The sequence below is a fragment of the Babylonia areolata genome, chromosome 23 (genome assembly GCF_041734735.1).
Source record: "Babylonia areolata isolate BAREFJ2019XMU chromosome 23, ASM4173473v1, whole genome shotgun sequence".
Classification (NCBI taxonomy): domain Eukaryota; kingdom Metazoa; phylum Mollusca; class Gastropoda; order Neogastropoda; family Buccinidae; genus Babylonia; species Babylonia areolata.
In genome coordinates, this window is record NC_134898.1 from 47523220 (window position 1) to 47535938 (window position 12719).

A 12719-nucleotide genomic window follows, 5' to 3' on the forward strand; every position below is an offset into this window, starting at 1 on the left:
TTCACAACGTCGCATTTGACACTGGGCATGTCAAAAAAATAAAATAAAATAAATACAAAAAAAAATAAAGATAAAAATAAAAACGCTATGTGTGTGTGTGTGTGTGTGTGTGTGTGTGTGTGTGTGTGTGTGTGTGTGTGAATAGCCAGGTTGAATTCCGTCACCTGTAATTAAAAAAAAAAAGTTTTAGAGCAAGACGACCCCTGCCCTGTACTCCTCTGTGTGTGTGTGTGTGTGTGTGTGTGTGTGTGTGTGTGTGTGTGTGTGTTGTGTGTTGTGTGTGTGTGTGTGTGTGTGTGTGTGTGTGTGTGAGTGTGTGAAACGGACAGGACAGGGAAGAAATCTGTACCGCTATTCACTAGACTGTGCAGTCTTTTTCTTCTCTGACAAAAAGCGACGGTGGTGTGGCTGCAAGACTGGCGGAGATTTTAGCTGCACGATGTGTGAGTGGCTGTGACACATGCAGTGTGTTTTTCATTTTGTGCTTTCTTCGTGCACGTGAAAGAACCTACGCCAACGTTCGTGTGATAGTTATAGTGACAGAAATGCGAAGAAGACGAAGCTACAAGTGTTCACGTATCTGGCAGTGTTTAATTAATCTGGTCAGTTATATTCTCGGCTGTTCTTTAGTAATGAATGGATAGTTGATTATCGTCAGTGAAGTAATTCGAACACACCCGCTTCCTACGTAATGACTATGAGGTTGATCTTGTTCGATTTGTTGTTGTTGATGTTGTTGTTGCTGTTGTTGTTGTCGCTGTCGTTGTTAATGTTGTTGTTGTTGTAGCTCTTGTCGTCAGCGTCGTCGTTGTTGTAGTTGCTGTTGTTGATGTAGTCGTTGTCGTTGTAGTTCTTGCTTTGTTTTTCATTTGGAGTGATATCAGCGAGAGCAATGAGCGTGTGTGTGTGTGTGTGTGTGTGTGTGTGTGTGTGTGTGTGTGTGGTTGTGCAAATGTACTTAAGTGTGCGATATATGTATGTGTGTGTGTGTGTGTGTGTGTGAATGCGTGCGTGCGCGCGCGTGTGTGTTTGGTAGGGGGCGGGGGAATGTGTGTGTGTATGCGTGCGAATGTGTAGGTGTGTATGCAAATGTATGTATGTTTGCGTAAGCGCGCACGCCCGATGTGGAGTGTGTGTGTGTGTGTGTGTGTGTGTGTGTGTGTGTGTGTGTGTGTGTGTGTGTGTGCGCGCGAATGTGGGTGGTTTTGTGTGTGTATGCGCGCGCGCGTGTGTGTCTGTGTCTGTTTCTGTGTTTCTGTGTGTGCTAGGAGACATGTGTTTAGGGGTTTTTAATATCGTGCGTGAAGATTATTGTTTGCTTTCAAAATAAACGACGGACGGTTTTCACGTTATTTGTTTTGTTTTGTTGTTGTTTTTCCTTATTAGCCCTCAACATATGAGAAAATCCTCTTGATATTGTGACGACTGTGTAAACGGACCGAGAAAGTGGTGAAGAAAAATAAAACGAAAAAAAATGTGATGACATCATTGAAGAGGATTAGGAGTGAGGAGGTGAGGCGGAGAGTGGGAAGGAAGGAGGGGACGGGGTGGCGGAGGGGGGGCGGGGGGGGGGGGTATGGGGGGGGGGGGGTCGTGACATTGCATGAATCTGTAAGGAAGTAAACTGGCCTGTATTTTCCTTTGATTTGTTTGTTTGTTGTTTGTTGTTTTTTTTTGGGGGGGGGGAGTTTTTGTTTTGTTTGGGTGTGTTGTTGTTTCTTTTTTATGTTGAGGATTCGTAAACATGGTTTTCCTCGTCCATTGAAAAGAAGTGATCACCTTCTTGGGTAGCAGAGGAAAAAACTGCAATGTCGATCATTGTCATCATCTTTATTAACATCAGGAGAAGAAGAAGGAGAAGAAGAAGAAAAGGAAGCTCCTGATCCTTAAGGACGCCACCCCCCTTAACCGCCCCCTCCCCCCCCACGCCCCCCCCCCACCCCCCACCCCACCCACACACACACACACATATACACAAACCCTACCACTCCCCATTCCACCCCAACACACACACACACACACACACACACACACACACACACACACACACACACACACACACTTGCGGTGGTGACTCAGACACTTGGATTCAACAACCAAGGAAAATACTGACACCGTCAACACCGAAACGGAGCAGATTGGCTTTCAGTGTGAGATAACTCCTTCGGTGAATGTTTGTTTTTCTTCCTGTTGGTTGACTTCTGAAGGCCGGTATTAAAATACCACCACCACCACCACCACCACCATCACTACTACTACTACTGCTACACAACAACAACAACAACTACTACTACTACTACTACTACTACTACTACTACTACTACTACTACTACTAGTTGTTGTTGTTGTTGTTGTTGTGTAGTAGTAGTAGTAGTAGTAGTGGTGGTGGTGGTGGTGGTGGTGGTACTACTACACTCGACTATTGGCCGCCGTTCTTTCTCTGTTTCTGGACCTTGCGATTGGAATGAACTTCCTTTTTCGCTTCGTCAAGTCTACACACTCAGCTCTTTCAAGTCTGGCCTTAAAACCCACCTCTTCCCAAAACAGCCTCCCTTGCCTGCCCTTCCTTGTCTTTAGTTTCTACAGTATTAGAGTTATGCATGCGTGTGAACGACTGGTGCGAAAGCACTTTGATTTGTCTCTGCACAAGATCCAGCGCTATATAAATACCATTATTATTATTATTATTATTACACAACAATAACAACAACAACTACTACTACTACTACTACTACTACTACTACTACTAAACAACAACAACCACTACTACTGATAATGATACCACTACTACTGCTAATAATAATAATAACAACAACAACAATAATACGAGTATTAATGACAACAACAACAACAACAACAATAACAATAATAATAAGAAGAAGAAGAAGAACAACATCTGTTTCTTCTTCATGCCATTGGTGCCTGCTTCTGCTGTGTGTTATCGTGTTTTCTTGGATTAATGTTATTGATGTTTGTTTCTGCTTCGTGTTATTGGTATCTGTTTTATGTTAGGCTGGCTAAACTAGGTGAGGGTAGCCGACGGGTCTCAAACCCTCGGTGAGTTAGGGCTTGTCTACCCAAGCATGTAAAGACTGGATCCGGCGGACTCTGCGGAAGAAACGTTCATGGTTCAACGGAGAAGAAGGCGGTTGCAGCATAGCACTGTGGAGTGCTGAGGGCAGGATGAGGCACATAGGACATCCTGGTCATCCACTGCATCCGTTTCCATCTCCAGTCGTCTTGACCTCGTCTTGCCACTGGATACAGACGGTCTCGGACAAGAGAGTGAGGTCGACGGTGCGCAACTCCTCCTCACTATAAACAAAGTCATCGCGCAAGTCATCAGTCATCCTTCATTCGCTCAGATATGGCCTTTGGAGAATCATGGCGAAGTACGGATGTCCCAGAAAGTTCATCACCATCATACGGCAACTACGCGATGGGATGCTGGCCCGAGTCCAAGACAACGGAGAGACTTCAGAACCATTCCCTGTCTCCAACGGAGTCAAGCAAGGGTGTGTTCTTGCCCCCACCCTGTTCAGTCTCATGTTTTCAGCAATGCTAACAGATGCCTTCAGAGACGCTGACTTAGGCATTGGCATCAGGTACCGCACAGATGGTTCACTCTTCAACCTCAGGAGGCTTCAAGCAAAAACCAAGGTGAGGACAGACACCGCCAACGACTTCCTGTTTGCTGATGACTGCACTCTCAATGCTGCCTCCGAAGCTGACATGCAACACAGCGTCGACAAGTTCTCTGCTGCCTGTGACAACTTTGGCTCACAATCACCACAAAGAAGACTGAGGTGATGCACCAGCCAGTTCCAGGAAAGCCTTACGTTGAACCAAACATCTTCATCAAAGGGCAACGACTGAATGCGGTGGACAAGTTCACATACCTGGGCAGTACACTCTCTCGCACAGTTGTCATCGACGATGAAATGCCAGACTTGCCAAAGCCAGCGCTGCCTTCGGCAGACTCAATAAGAACGTTTGGAACAGGAGAGGCATCACCCTGGAGACGAAGCTCAAAGTTTACAAGGCCATAGTTCTCACCACACTGCTCTATGGATGTGAATCATGGACGGTCTACAAACGCCACGCCAAAAAGCTGAACCACTTCCACACCACCAGCCTCAGAAAACTTCTCGGCATAAAGTGGCAAGAGAAGATCCCTGACACAGAGGTGCTCACTCGTGCAAACTTGCCCAGCATCTACACCATCTTGATGCAGGCCCAGCTGCGCTGGGCAGGCCATGTAGTTCGCATGCCAGACCACCGGCTCCCCAAGAAACTGCTGTATGGCGAACTCCAACATGGCAAGCGCTCCCATGGAGGCCAAAAGAAGCGCTTCAAAGACACTGAAAGCTTCTCTGAAGGCCTTCAACATCAGCCACGACACATGGGAGCTGAATGCAATGGACAAACCAAAGTGGCGTTCAGCTGTCCACAAAGGCGCCAAATCCTGTGAGGCCAACAGAATCGCTGCAGCAGAGCAACGCAGACAGGCCAGGAAAAGCAGTGCCAGCAAGTCCCCGACAGCCGCCACCATCCCCTGTCCACACTGCGTCAGAACCTTCCGGCCGCGGATTGGCCTGACCAGTCATCTGCGCACCCACTGAGCCCAACCCACCCACCCCCAGGATGACTAGATGGTCCTTGTCGATCCCGACGGACGAACCACATGTTACTGATGTCTGCTTCGCATCGTTGATGTCTGCTTCACATTACTGATGTGTGCTTCACATTACTGATGTCTGCTTCACATTATTGATGTCTGCTTCACATATCAAAGTTACTGAGGCCTGCTTTCTGCTGTTAAGGTCTGCTTCATGCTATTGACGTTTGCTAATTATTATTGAGGTCCGCATCTCCTTCACTTTATTGAGGTCCGCGTCTGCTTCATGTTACTAATGTCCGCGTCTGTTTCACGTACTAATGTCCGCGTCTGCTTCACGTTACTAATGTCCACATCTACTTTTTCCCCCCAGAGTGACGCCAGTGGAGACGGCGAAGACCAGCTTTCACACACACACACACACACACACACAGAGAGAGAGAGAGAGAGAGAGAGAGAGAGAGAGAGAGAGTGCCGTGGTAGATATTTCACACTGACAGAATATTCACAGAGGGCGAGGTGAGGAACTGGGAGCATGTTACCATGGGTGTGGCGTCCTTTCTGCAGCCATCCTGCTTCCTGCTGATGCTCTGGTCTGGAACTGTCGGAGTGCATTGCTGTGGTAAGTGGCCTCCGTCCTCCGTGACACTGACGCTGTGAAAGAAAGAAAGAAAAAAAAAAAGAAAAAAAAAAAGAAAGAAAGAAAGAGGTGCGAGCAAATGTATGCCATTGTATTCTTTTTTTTTCTTCTTCTTCTTCTTCTTTGTTTTTTTTCTTCTAGAAGCTGGCAAAGAAGCATCCGGGCCTGGCAACAGTTCCGCCACAGAGCAGAATTTACTCGGAAGCCAGGACAATGGCAGTCAAGGTCTTGGATATGGTATTACAACACCACGTGTTTTTGTTTTGTTTTGGTTTTTTTGTTGTTGTTTTTTTTTGTTTTTGTTTTTGTTGTTGGTGGTGTTGGTGTTTGTTGTTTTCTCATCAGCATTGAGCGGTTTTGTTTTGTTTTTGGTTGTTGTTTGTTTTTGTTTTGGGGTGGGTTTTTTGTTGTTTGTTTTTTGTTTTTGTTTTTGTTTTTTGGGGGGGTTCTCTGCTCTATCATTTGTATTCGTATTTGTCTCTCTCTCTCTCTCTCTCTCTCTCTCTCTCTCTCTCTTTTTTTTTTTTTTTTTTTTCCTTTTTTTTGTCACAACAGATATCTCTGTGTGAAATTCGCACTGCTCGGCCCAGGGAGAGCGCGTTGCTACACTGAGAGCGCCACCATTTTTTTCTCTTTTTTTGTTGTTTTTTGTTTGTTTTGTTTTGTTTTTTGTTTGTTTTTTTTCCTTTTTTCCTGCGTGCAGTTTTTTCGGCTCTTTTTTTGTTTTTGTTTTTGTTTGTTTGTTTTTCCTATCGAAGTGGATTTTTCTACAGAATTTTGCCAGGAACAACTCTTTTATTGCCGTGGGTTCTTTCACGTGCGCTAAGTGCATGCTGCACACGGGACCTCAGTTTATCGTATCATCCGAATGCACATTTTCAGTGGCATCACTCCCAAACAACTCATTCCGAGTCCCCCATAAACAGCAACACCCGTGTTCGTCTGTAGCAGTCCCAGAGTGGACTGTCCACAAAGAACTATCGATGCTAGGTCGCCAGGCGGCCACACACCAGAGGAGACCCTGCACAGCTGCTGTTTTCAGTAGTGCTGTTTCTGATTTAATGTACTTAGAAAACCACTTACTGAGCCCAGCCAAGTGATTAAAGCGTTGGACTTTCAAACTGAGGGTCCCAGGTTCGGGTTCGTGTGTATACGCAAACAGAAGATAAGATGTGCACGTTAAAGATCCTGTAATCCATGTCAGCGTTCGGTGGGTTATGGAAACAAGAACATACCCAGCATGCACACCCCCGAAAACGGAGTATGGCTGCCTATATGGCCTAGTAAAAACGGTCATACACGACGTAAAAGCCCACTCGTGTACACACGAATGAAGAAGACGACAGGACTCACCCCAAGCACACAAGTGGAGGATGATCAAAACTGAGGTCACCATGAGAAAGACCACACAAACTTGGGACGTTTTTTTTTTTTTTGTTTCTATAATGATGACGAAGGAGGCAGTGAAGAACGATGCTGCTATGGAGGTGCGTTTCAGGTCTGAGACTAACTGACAATGCTGTACTCTACTACACTTCCTTTCATAATGATGTCCTGGCGTTTACCAAGCTGGAGACATACAAACACTTGCAATGTTGGTGAGGGACTTTGAAGAACACACCCAAAGAGGCGTCCCTGGAGTGGACGATACCTGACTGTGTGGTCCCATAGCACACCCAGCTCTTGTTAGGATCCGGCTTGTGTGTTACATTTGTCCAACGTGGCCTGGATAAGTAGGAATCAGAACATAATGTTTCTTTGTTTGATTTTTTTTCCCTAGCTGCATTGTGCCGTTTAATTTGTCCAACGGCTTCTCGACAACTTTCGGGGAGTAAATGAATTGTAATCTGGCGTCTTGTCCAAACAGATGCACAATAATCATTAGTTTGTGTGTTCGATCGTTCTTTTGTTAAACGTTTCTTTCTCACTGTTTTGTCTTGTATGCTTTTTGTGAGTGAGTGCGCGCTTGTGTGTGTGTGTGTGTGTGTCTGTGTCTGTGTGTCTGTATACGTGTGTATGTGTGTGTGTTCAGCATACTGTGATATGTTGTATTTTTGTCATTAAAAGAATGACCAGCACTTTATCTCCCAGAGAAAGAAACACGGCTACTGCAATGGATGTTTGAAGAAAGTCCATATTGCAGTGATTTGTTAACTCACTCAGTACGGCCAGTCCTCTCTTCTCCTCTACACAGACCCCTCGGATGACCTGTGGGTGTCTGAATGACCCAACCTTTAGCTTCCGTCGTCAGAATTGTGGTATTTTTTTGTCAACATTCACGTCTTCAGTATAAGAGCCTTCCGCTTGCAGTATTTTGATGATGGTAATTGGGGTGAAACGCTGTTAACGCCGTCTCTTTCGCCGTTCGTATGGAAAGAGTTAAACGTGTGTTTGTGTGTGTGTGTGTGTGTGTGTGTGTGTCTCTGTCTGTGTGTGTGTGTGTGTGTGTGTGTGTGTGTGTGTGTGTGTGTGTGTGTGTGTGTGCGACTACGTGTGCTTGTGTATGTGTGTGCGTCATTCTTATGCTGATGACACTCAACTCCAGAAGAGCGATGCCCCTGAAAAATTGTCGTCGCTCTTGCAAGAAACATCCAACTGCTTCCTGCACATTCAAAACTGGATGACTCTAAATAAGTTACAATTGAACGCGGACAAAACTGAAGCAATGATCATAGGAACTAAACAAAAACTGTCTTCCATCACAATTGACACAAACTTGGCAGTACATCCATCCCTCTTTCCAGATCAGTCAGGAACCTCGGTGTTGTCCTTGACAACACACTGTCCATGCAAAAATTTATCAGTCAGACATGTCAGTCCTGCTACTGTCAACTACGGCGCATCAGTTCCGTCCGGAAGTATCTGTACACTGACGCAACATCTAGACTTATCGTTTCTCTCATTCTCTCTCGCCTTGACTACTGTAACTCTCTATTGTCTGGTTTGCCTGCTTCATCCATTCAGTCCCTTCAGCGCATACAAAACTCTACTGCCCGACTCGTCCTCAGAAAGAAAAGATCTGAGCACATCACTCCTCTTTTGCAACATCTCCACTGGTTCCTTGTCTCACACCGCATAAAGTACAAGATCAGCACTCTATGTTATAGATGTATTCACAAATCTGCCCCTTCCTATCTCTGCGGCTGCCTTCACCTCTACACTCCATCTCGCTCACTACGATCGGCTTCGGATCCACTCTGTTTACGCATACCCAGATTCAAACACTCGACTGTTGCCGCCGTTCTTTCTCTGTCTCTGGACCTTGCAATTGGAATGAACTTCCTCTTTCGCTTCGTCAAGTCTCCACACTCAGCTCTTTCAAGTCTGGCCTGAAAACCCACCTCTTCCCAAAATAGCCTCCCTGCCCTGCATCTTCCTTGTCTTCAGTTTCTCCAGTTTTAGAGTTATGCATGCGTGTGAATGACTGGTGCGAAAGCGCTTCGATTTGTCTCTGCACAAGGTTCAGCGCTATAAATACCATTATTATTATTACCTTTTTCAGAACGTGTCACCATCAACACTTCTACCGCTGGCCAGTTTGTTTCCCGACTCTGTGGCCACGTGGACCCTGACTCTACTGTGGAGCTGACGTGCCCCAATGGTACCTGGTTCCACGTCGTCGGTAAAGTGTCGTCAAAAGAAAACGTCAGCAACTGTTCTTCACCCGAACAGTACCCAGATTATAACCGTTTGCTGTACAGTACCTCCACATCACCCGCACTGATTGCAGACTGCAGAGGTCCGCAGAGCACCGATGAAGACCCTCAGAGGTGCCATGAAAGGATCCAAGTATCGAGTCATCTCAACCGGTCCAGAATCCAGTTCTTCGAAGTGATCTATGAGTGCATCGGCGGTAAGTGATTTGGTGATGGAAAATCATGCAGTTAGGAGGGTGGAAAGCATCATGTTTTGTTAATCATCATAACGTTGATGTATGATAAGATTTTATTTTTTTAAACACGATGGCGACGACGATGATAATGATAGTGTGACAGAACAAATTATGAGTTCGGTTATGTCACATATGAAAAAACTCCCCCCCCCCCCTCTGTTTCTGTTTGTCTCTCCCTCTCCCCCCAACCCCCCCCCCCTCTGTGTGTGTGTGTGTGTGTGTATGCTTTTGTGTCTTTGTGTGTGTGTGTGTGTGTGTGTGTGTGTGTGTGTGTGACTTGTGAGAGTTGCAGTCGTGGTAATTAACTTTTAAAACATAGTCGTTTATTTGGGTTCACCACATTGTAACAATATTACATAACACATATTTGAACTGATATAATCGTACACATTTTTTCTCAGAATGCTTTGATATTTGCCTACCTGTCCAAAACAATATGTCAGTCAGTCAACAGACTGAACAATTTCACAGCTCTGATTTTGATTACATGAGAATAGTACAAGCACTAAAGCAAGCAAGCAAGCAAGCAAGCGCGTGTGTGTGTGAACCAGATTTCTGTCTTATTTTGCACAAGTCGTGTATAGTCCAAAGAGTGAACGGACAATTTAAAAAAACGAAGCTTGAAATCTGTGTGTGTGTGTGTGTGTGTGTGTGTGTGTGTGTGTGTGTGTGTGTGTGTGACTGTGTATGTGTGTGTGTGTGTGTGTGTGCGTGTGTGTGTGTGACTGTGTAACTGTCCGTCTGTCTCTCTTGTCTGTTACAGCAGAGCTGCAGTACAACATGTGCAAGCAGCGGTCAGAAACGTTGACCACCGGTGACGTCTATCTGGCTTCCCCGTACCCCCCAAGGAATCCCACAGACACCAACACTACCTGTCACTGCTCGCTGAACACTAGTGGAAAACTGGAGGTTCGTGCACTTTATCTGTCTGAACCTGATCACTGGAACATGACTTGTCCATCGTGCGTAAGTCACTTCAACAAACGGTGCGAAAACTACCCTGCTGTCAACGAAGTCTTGTTTACAGCACAACAGCAAAATCACAGTCACGACTTCAGCATTGAATTCCGACCATACATCGAAATATGGCTTCACATCAAAGGCACGTATATGATTTTGTAAAGTGCGTTCGTATAATCGTAAAATACATTTGATTTTTGTTTCTTTATTTCTCTTTCTTTCTTTCTTTTGTGGATGGGGTTGCTTGCAGACGCAGGATCGCCAGTGTTTCATGAATGAGTTGATGTCATGTGTGTATCGCCATTTGGCCCAGAATCATGTTGTAGTGGAATGTTGATTCTTCGTTTGCATTCTTGATTAGTTGTAAGGTTTTTTTTAATATGTTTGTTTAATTTTTCATCGCCGTTATCATTTTCTATCTGAAAAATTGTCCCTTTACCTTAGACAGCGTTTTCATCGATAATATGCCTATAGAGGCAATACTGTCCTACTTATGGAATGTAATTATGTGTATTGTTTTTCGCCTTTTTTCCAACTTTAAATCTTTTGTGTGTGAAATATTGCTTCCGCAGTTACCAGATGTGAAGCTGTTTTGGATGTTGTATTGATACTCACTTAATCCAGATGGGTGTTGACACGGCAATATTGTCTGCATTTCACGTCACAACAGGCGTGGTTCATGCCATTCTATTCTATTCTATTCTGTGCTATTCTATTTCATTTCGTTTTGTTGTATGTATGTATGTATGTATGTACGTATGTGTCTGTGTGTGTCTGTGTCTATGTGTGTAAACGTCTATGTTTGTGTCCCTGTGTCTTTTTGTGTGTGTGCGTGTGTTTGTGTGCGTCTAGTCATTTTGAGGACTAAGATTTATGCAGAAGCAGTGTAAATATTTGTAACTATTAGCGCTCCCTTTATCCATCTAATAGCTGGAATGCATTCCCTTTATATATGCTTCATTTGATGAGGTCGTGAATTAAATATATCCATGTGACCCTGTCCTCACTCCGGACGAATAGTTTTCTCCCTTGCTTTTCCCTAGAAAAAAAAAATAACAAAAAATACAAAACATTAACTGAATGAAACTCACTGCACTTGACCCATTGAACCCTCTCCTCACGTCCTGTGAACGCCCACCCCCCTCCCTCTTCACTGCTCTCAGAAGCTGAGTCACTGTCAGTACCTTCTTGCCGGTAGCTTTCTTCACTGCAGATATTTTATCCAACGTCTTCGTCATCCTTGTCGATGTCAAAACCTACAGTCTGAAGCATTTGAATCACTTCAGCAGCAGTGAAAGTAAAGCCCTGTCGTGATCTAGACCAGTTTGCTCCAAAATTTTCCACTTGAATCGCCTGCGACGCCATTTTCGATACGTATGCAGATTAGCTTGTTATGTGGGGTGCTGAACTCGCTGGCTCGCTGTGGAGTGTATTGTTACAAAATCTCATGAAGAAACTTTCCATTCGACACTTGACACGTTCGCAATGCCCGGTGTAGCTGCGATTGTTATGCTACCCCATAAGGAAAACGTGGAAAAAATTTTAATTGTCGAAACCGCTAAAGCGTTCCGTCGTCCGGAGTGAGCTGATAGAGAATCTGCTTCAAATATCATAATACCAGTAGTTCTTGACTTCAAATTACCTCCTACATTGTTTAACGATGTTCAACGCAGCATGAATAATTTGCAACTGGTTCTGAGGAAAATGTTCATTTCAAAATATCAAAATCATTGCTGGAAGGTTTATCGAGATTTTATGAGTTCCACACATGCGATGCGGCGTAGTAATAGTAATTGTAGTAGTAGTAGTAGTAATCGTAGTAGTCGTAGTCATCGTAGTCAAAGTCGAAGTCCTAGTATCATATATCTTTTCAAGGATGCGTATTTTTTGCTAGTCTTTATGTTACAAACATTATCGAATGTGTAAACAACAGAAATACTCCCTCGACTTATCGTTTAATCCGATGATTACGCATATGCGTATGTATCTGTTGTGATGGATTCAAAATAGCACCCCCCCCCTCTCTCTCTCTCTCTCTCTCTCTCTCTCTCTCTCTGTCCTTTATTTGTTATGATCATCTACATTTTAATCACCATTAACTGTGACAAAAACAGGAACCGGGCCGTTTGGACTTCTGTGCAACGCAGCGACCACTACCACGACGCCCACATCCACGACCACCACTACCACGACCCCCACATCCACGACCACCACTACCACGACCCCCACATCCACGACCACCACTACCACAACCCCCACATCCACGACCACCACTACCACAACCCCCACATCCACGACGCCCACATCCACGACCACCACATCCACGACCACCACTACCACGACCCACTCTACCACCTCTACTACGACTCCTACACCCACGACCTCCACTACCACGACCCCCACACCCATAACCACCACTACACGGACCCCCACTGCCACGACCCCCACTACCACCTCTACCACGACTCCTACACTCACGACCTCCACTACCACGACCCCCACTACCACGACCCCCAATACCACATTTAACACGACTCCTACACGCACGACCCCCACTACCACCTCTACCACGACCCCCACTACCACCTCTACCACGACCCCCACTACCT

General features: G+C 45.2%; 1 protein-coding gene across 4 annotated transcripts in view; it reads left to right on the forward strand.

Annotated features, from left to right (window-relative positions):
• Nucleotides 1-358: 358 nt before the first annotated feature.
• Nucleotides 359-12719, forward strand: part of LOC143298189 (uncharacterized) — a 15514-nt gene continuing 3153 nt past the window's right edge. For 2 of the 4 annotated variants that reach the window (XM_076610943.1, XM_076610946.1), the window contains exons 1-6: nt 401-602; nt 5130-5240; nt 5400-5495; nt 8761-9111; nt 9914-10252; nt 12225-12719. The exon at nt 12225-12719 is cut by the window's right edge and continues 762 nt beyond it. In XM_076610943.1, coding sequence (XP_076467058.1) covers nt 5162-5240; nt 5400-5495; nt 8761-9111; nt 9914-10252; nt 12225-12719 — 1360 coding nt within the window. In that variant the 5' untranslated portion in view covers nt 401-602; nt 5130-5161. Of the gene's footprint in view, nt 603-5129; nt 5241-5399; nt 5496-8760; nt 9112-9913; nt 10253-12224 lie in introns of all 4 variants that reach the window. The other 2 variants (XM_076610944.1, XM_076610945.1) reach the window with 2 other exon arrangements.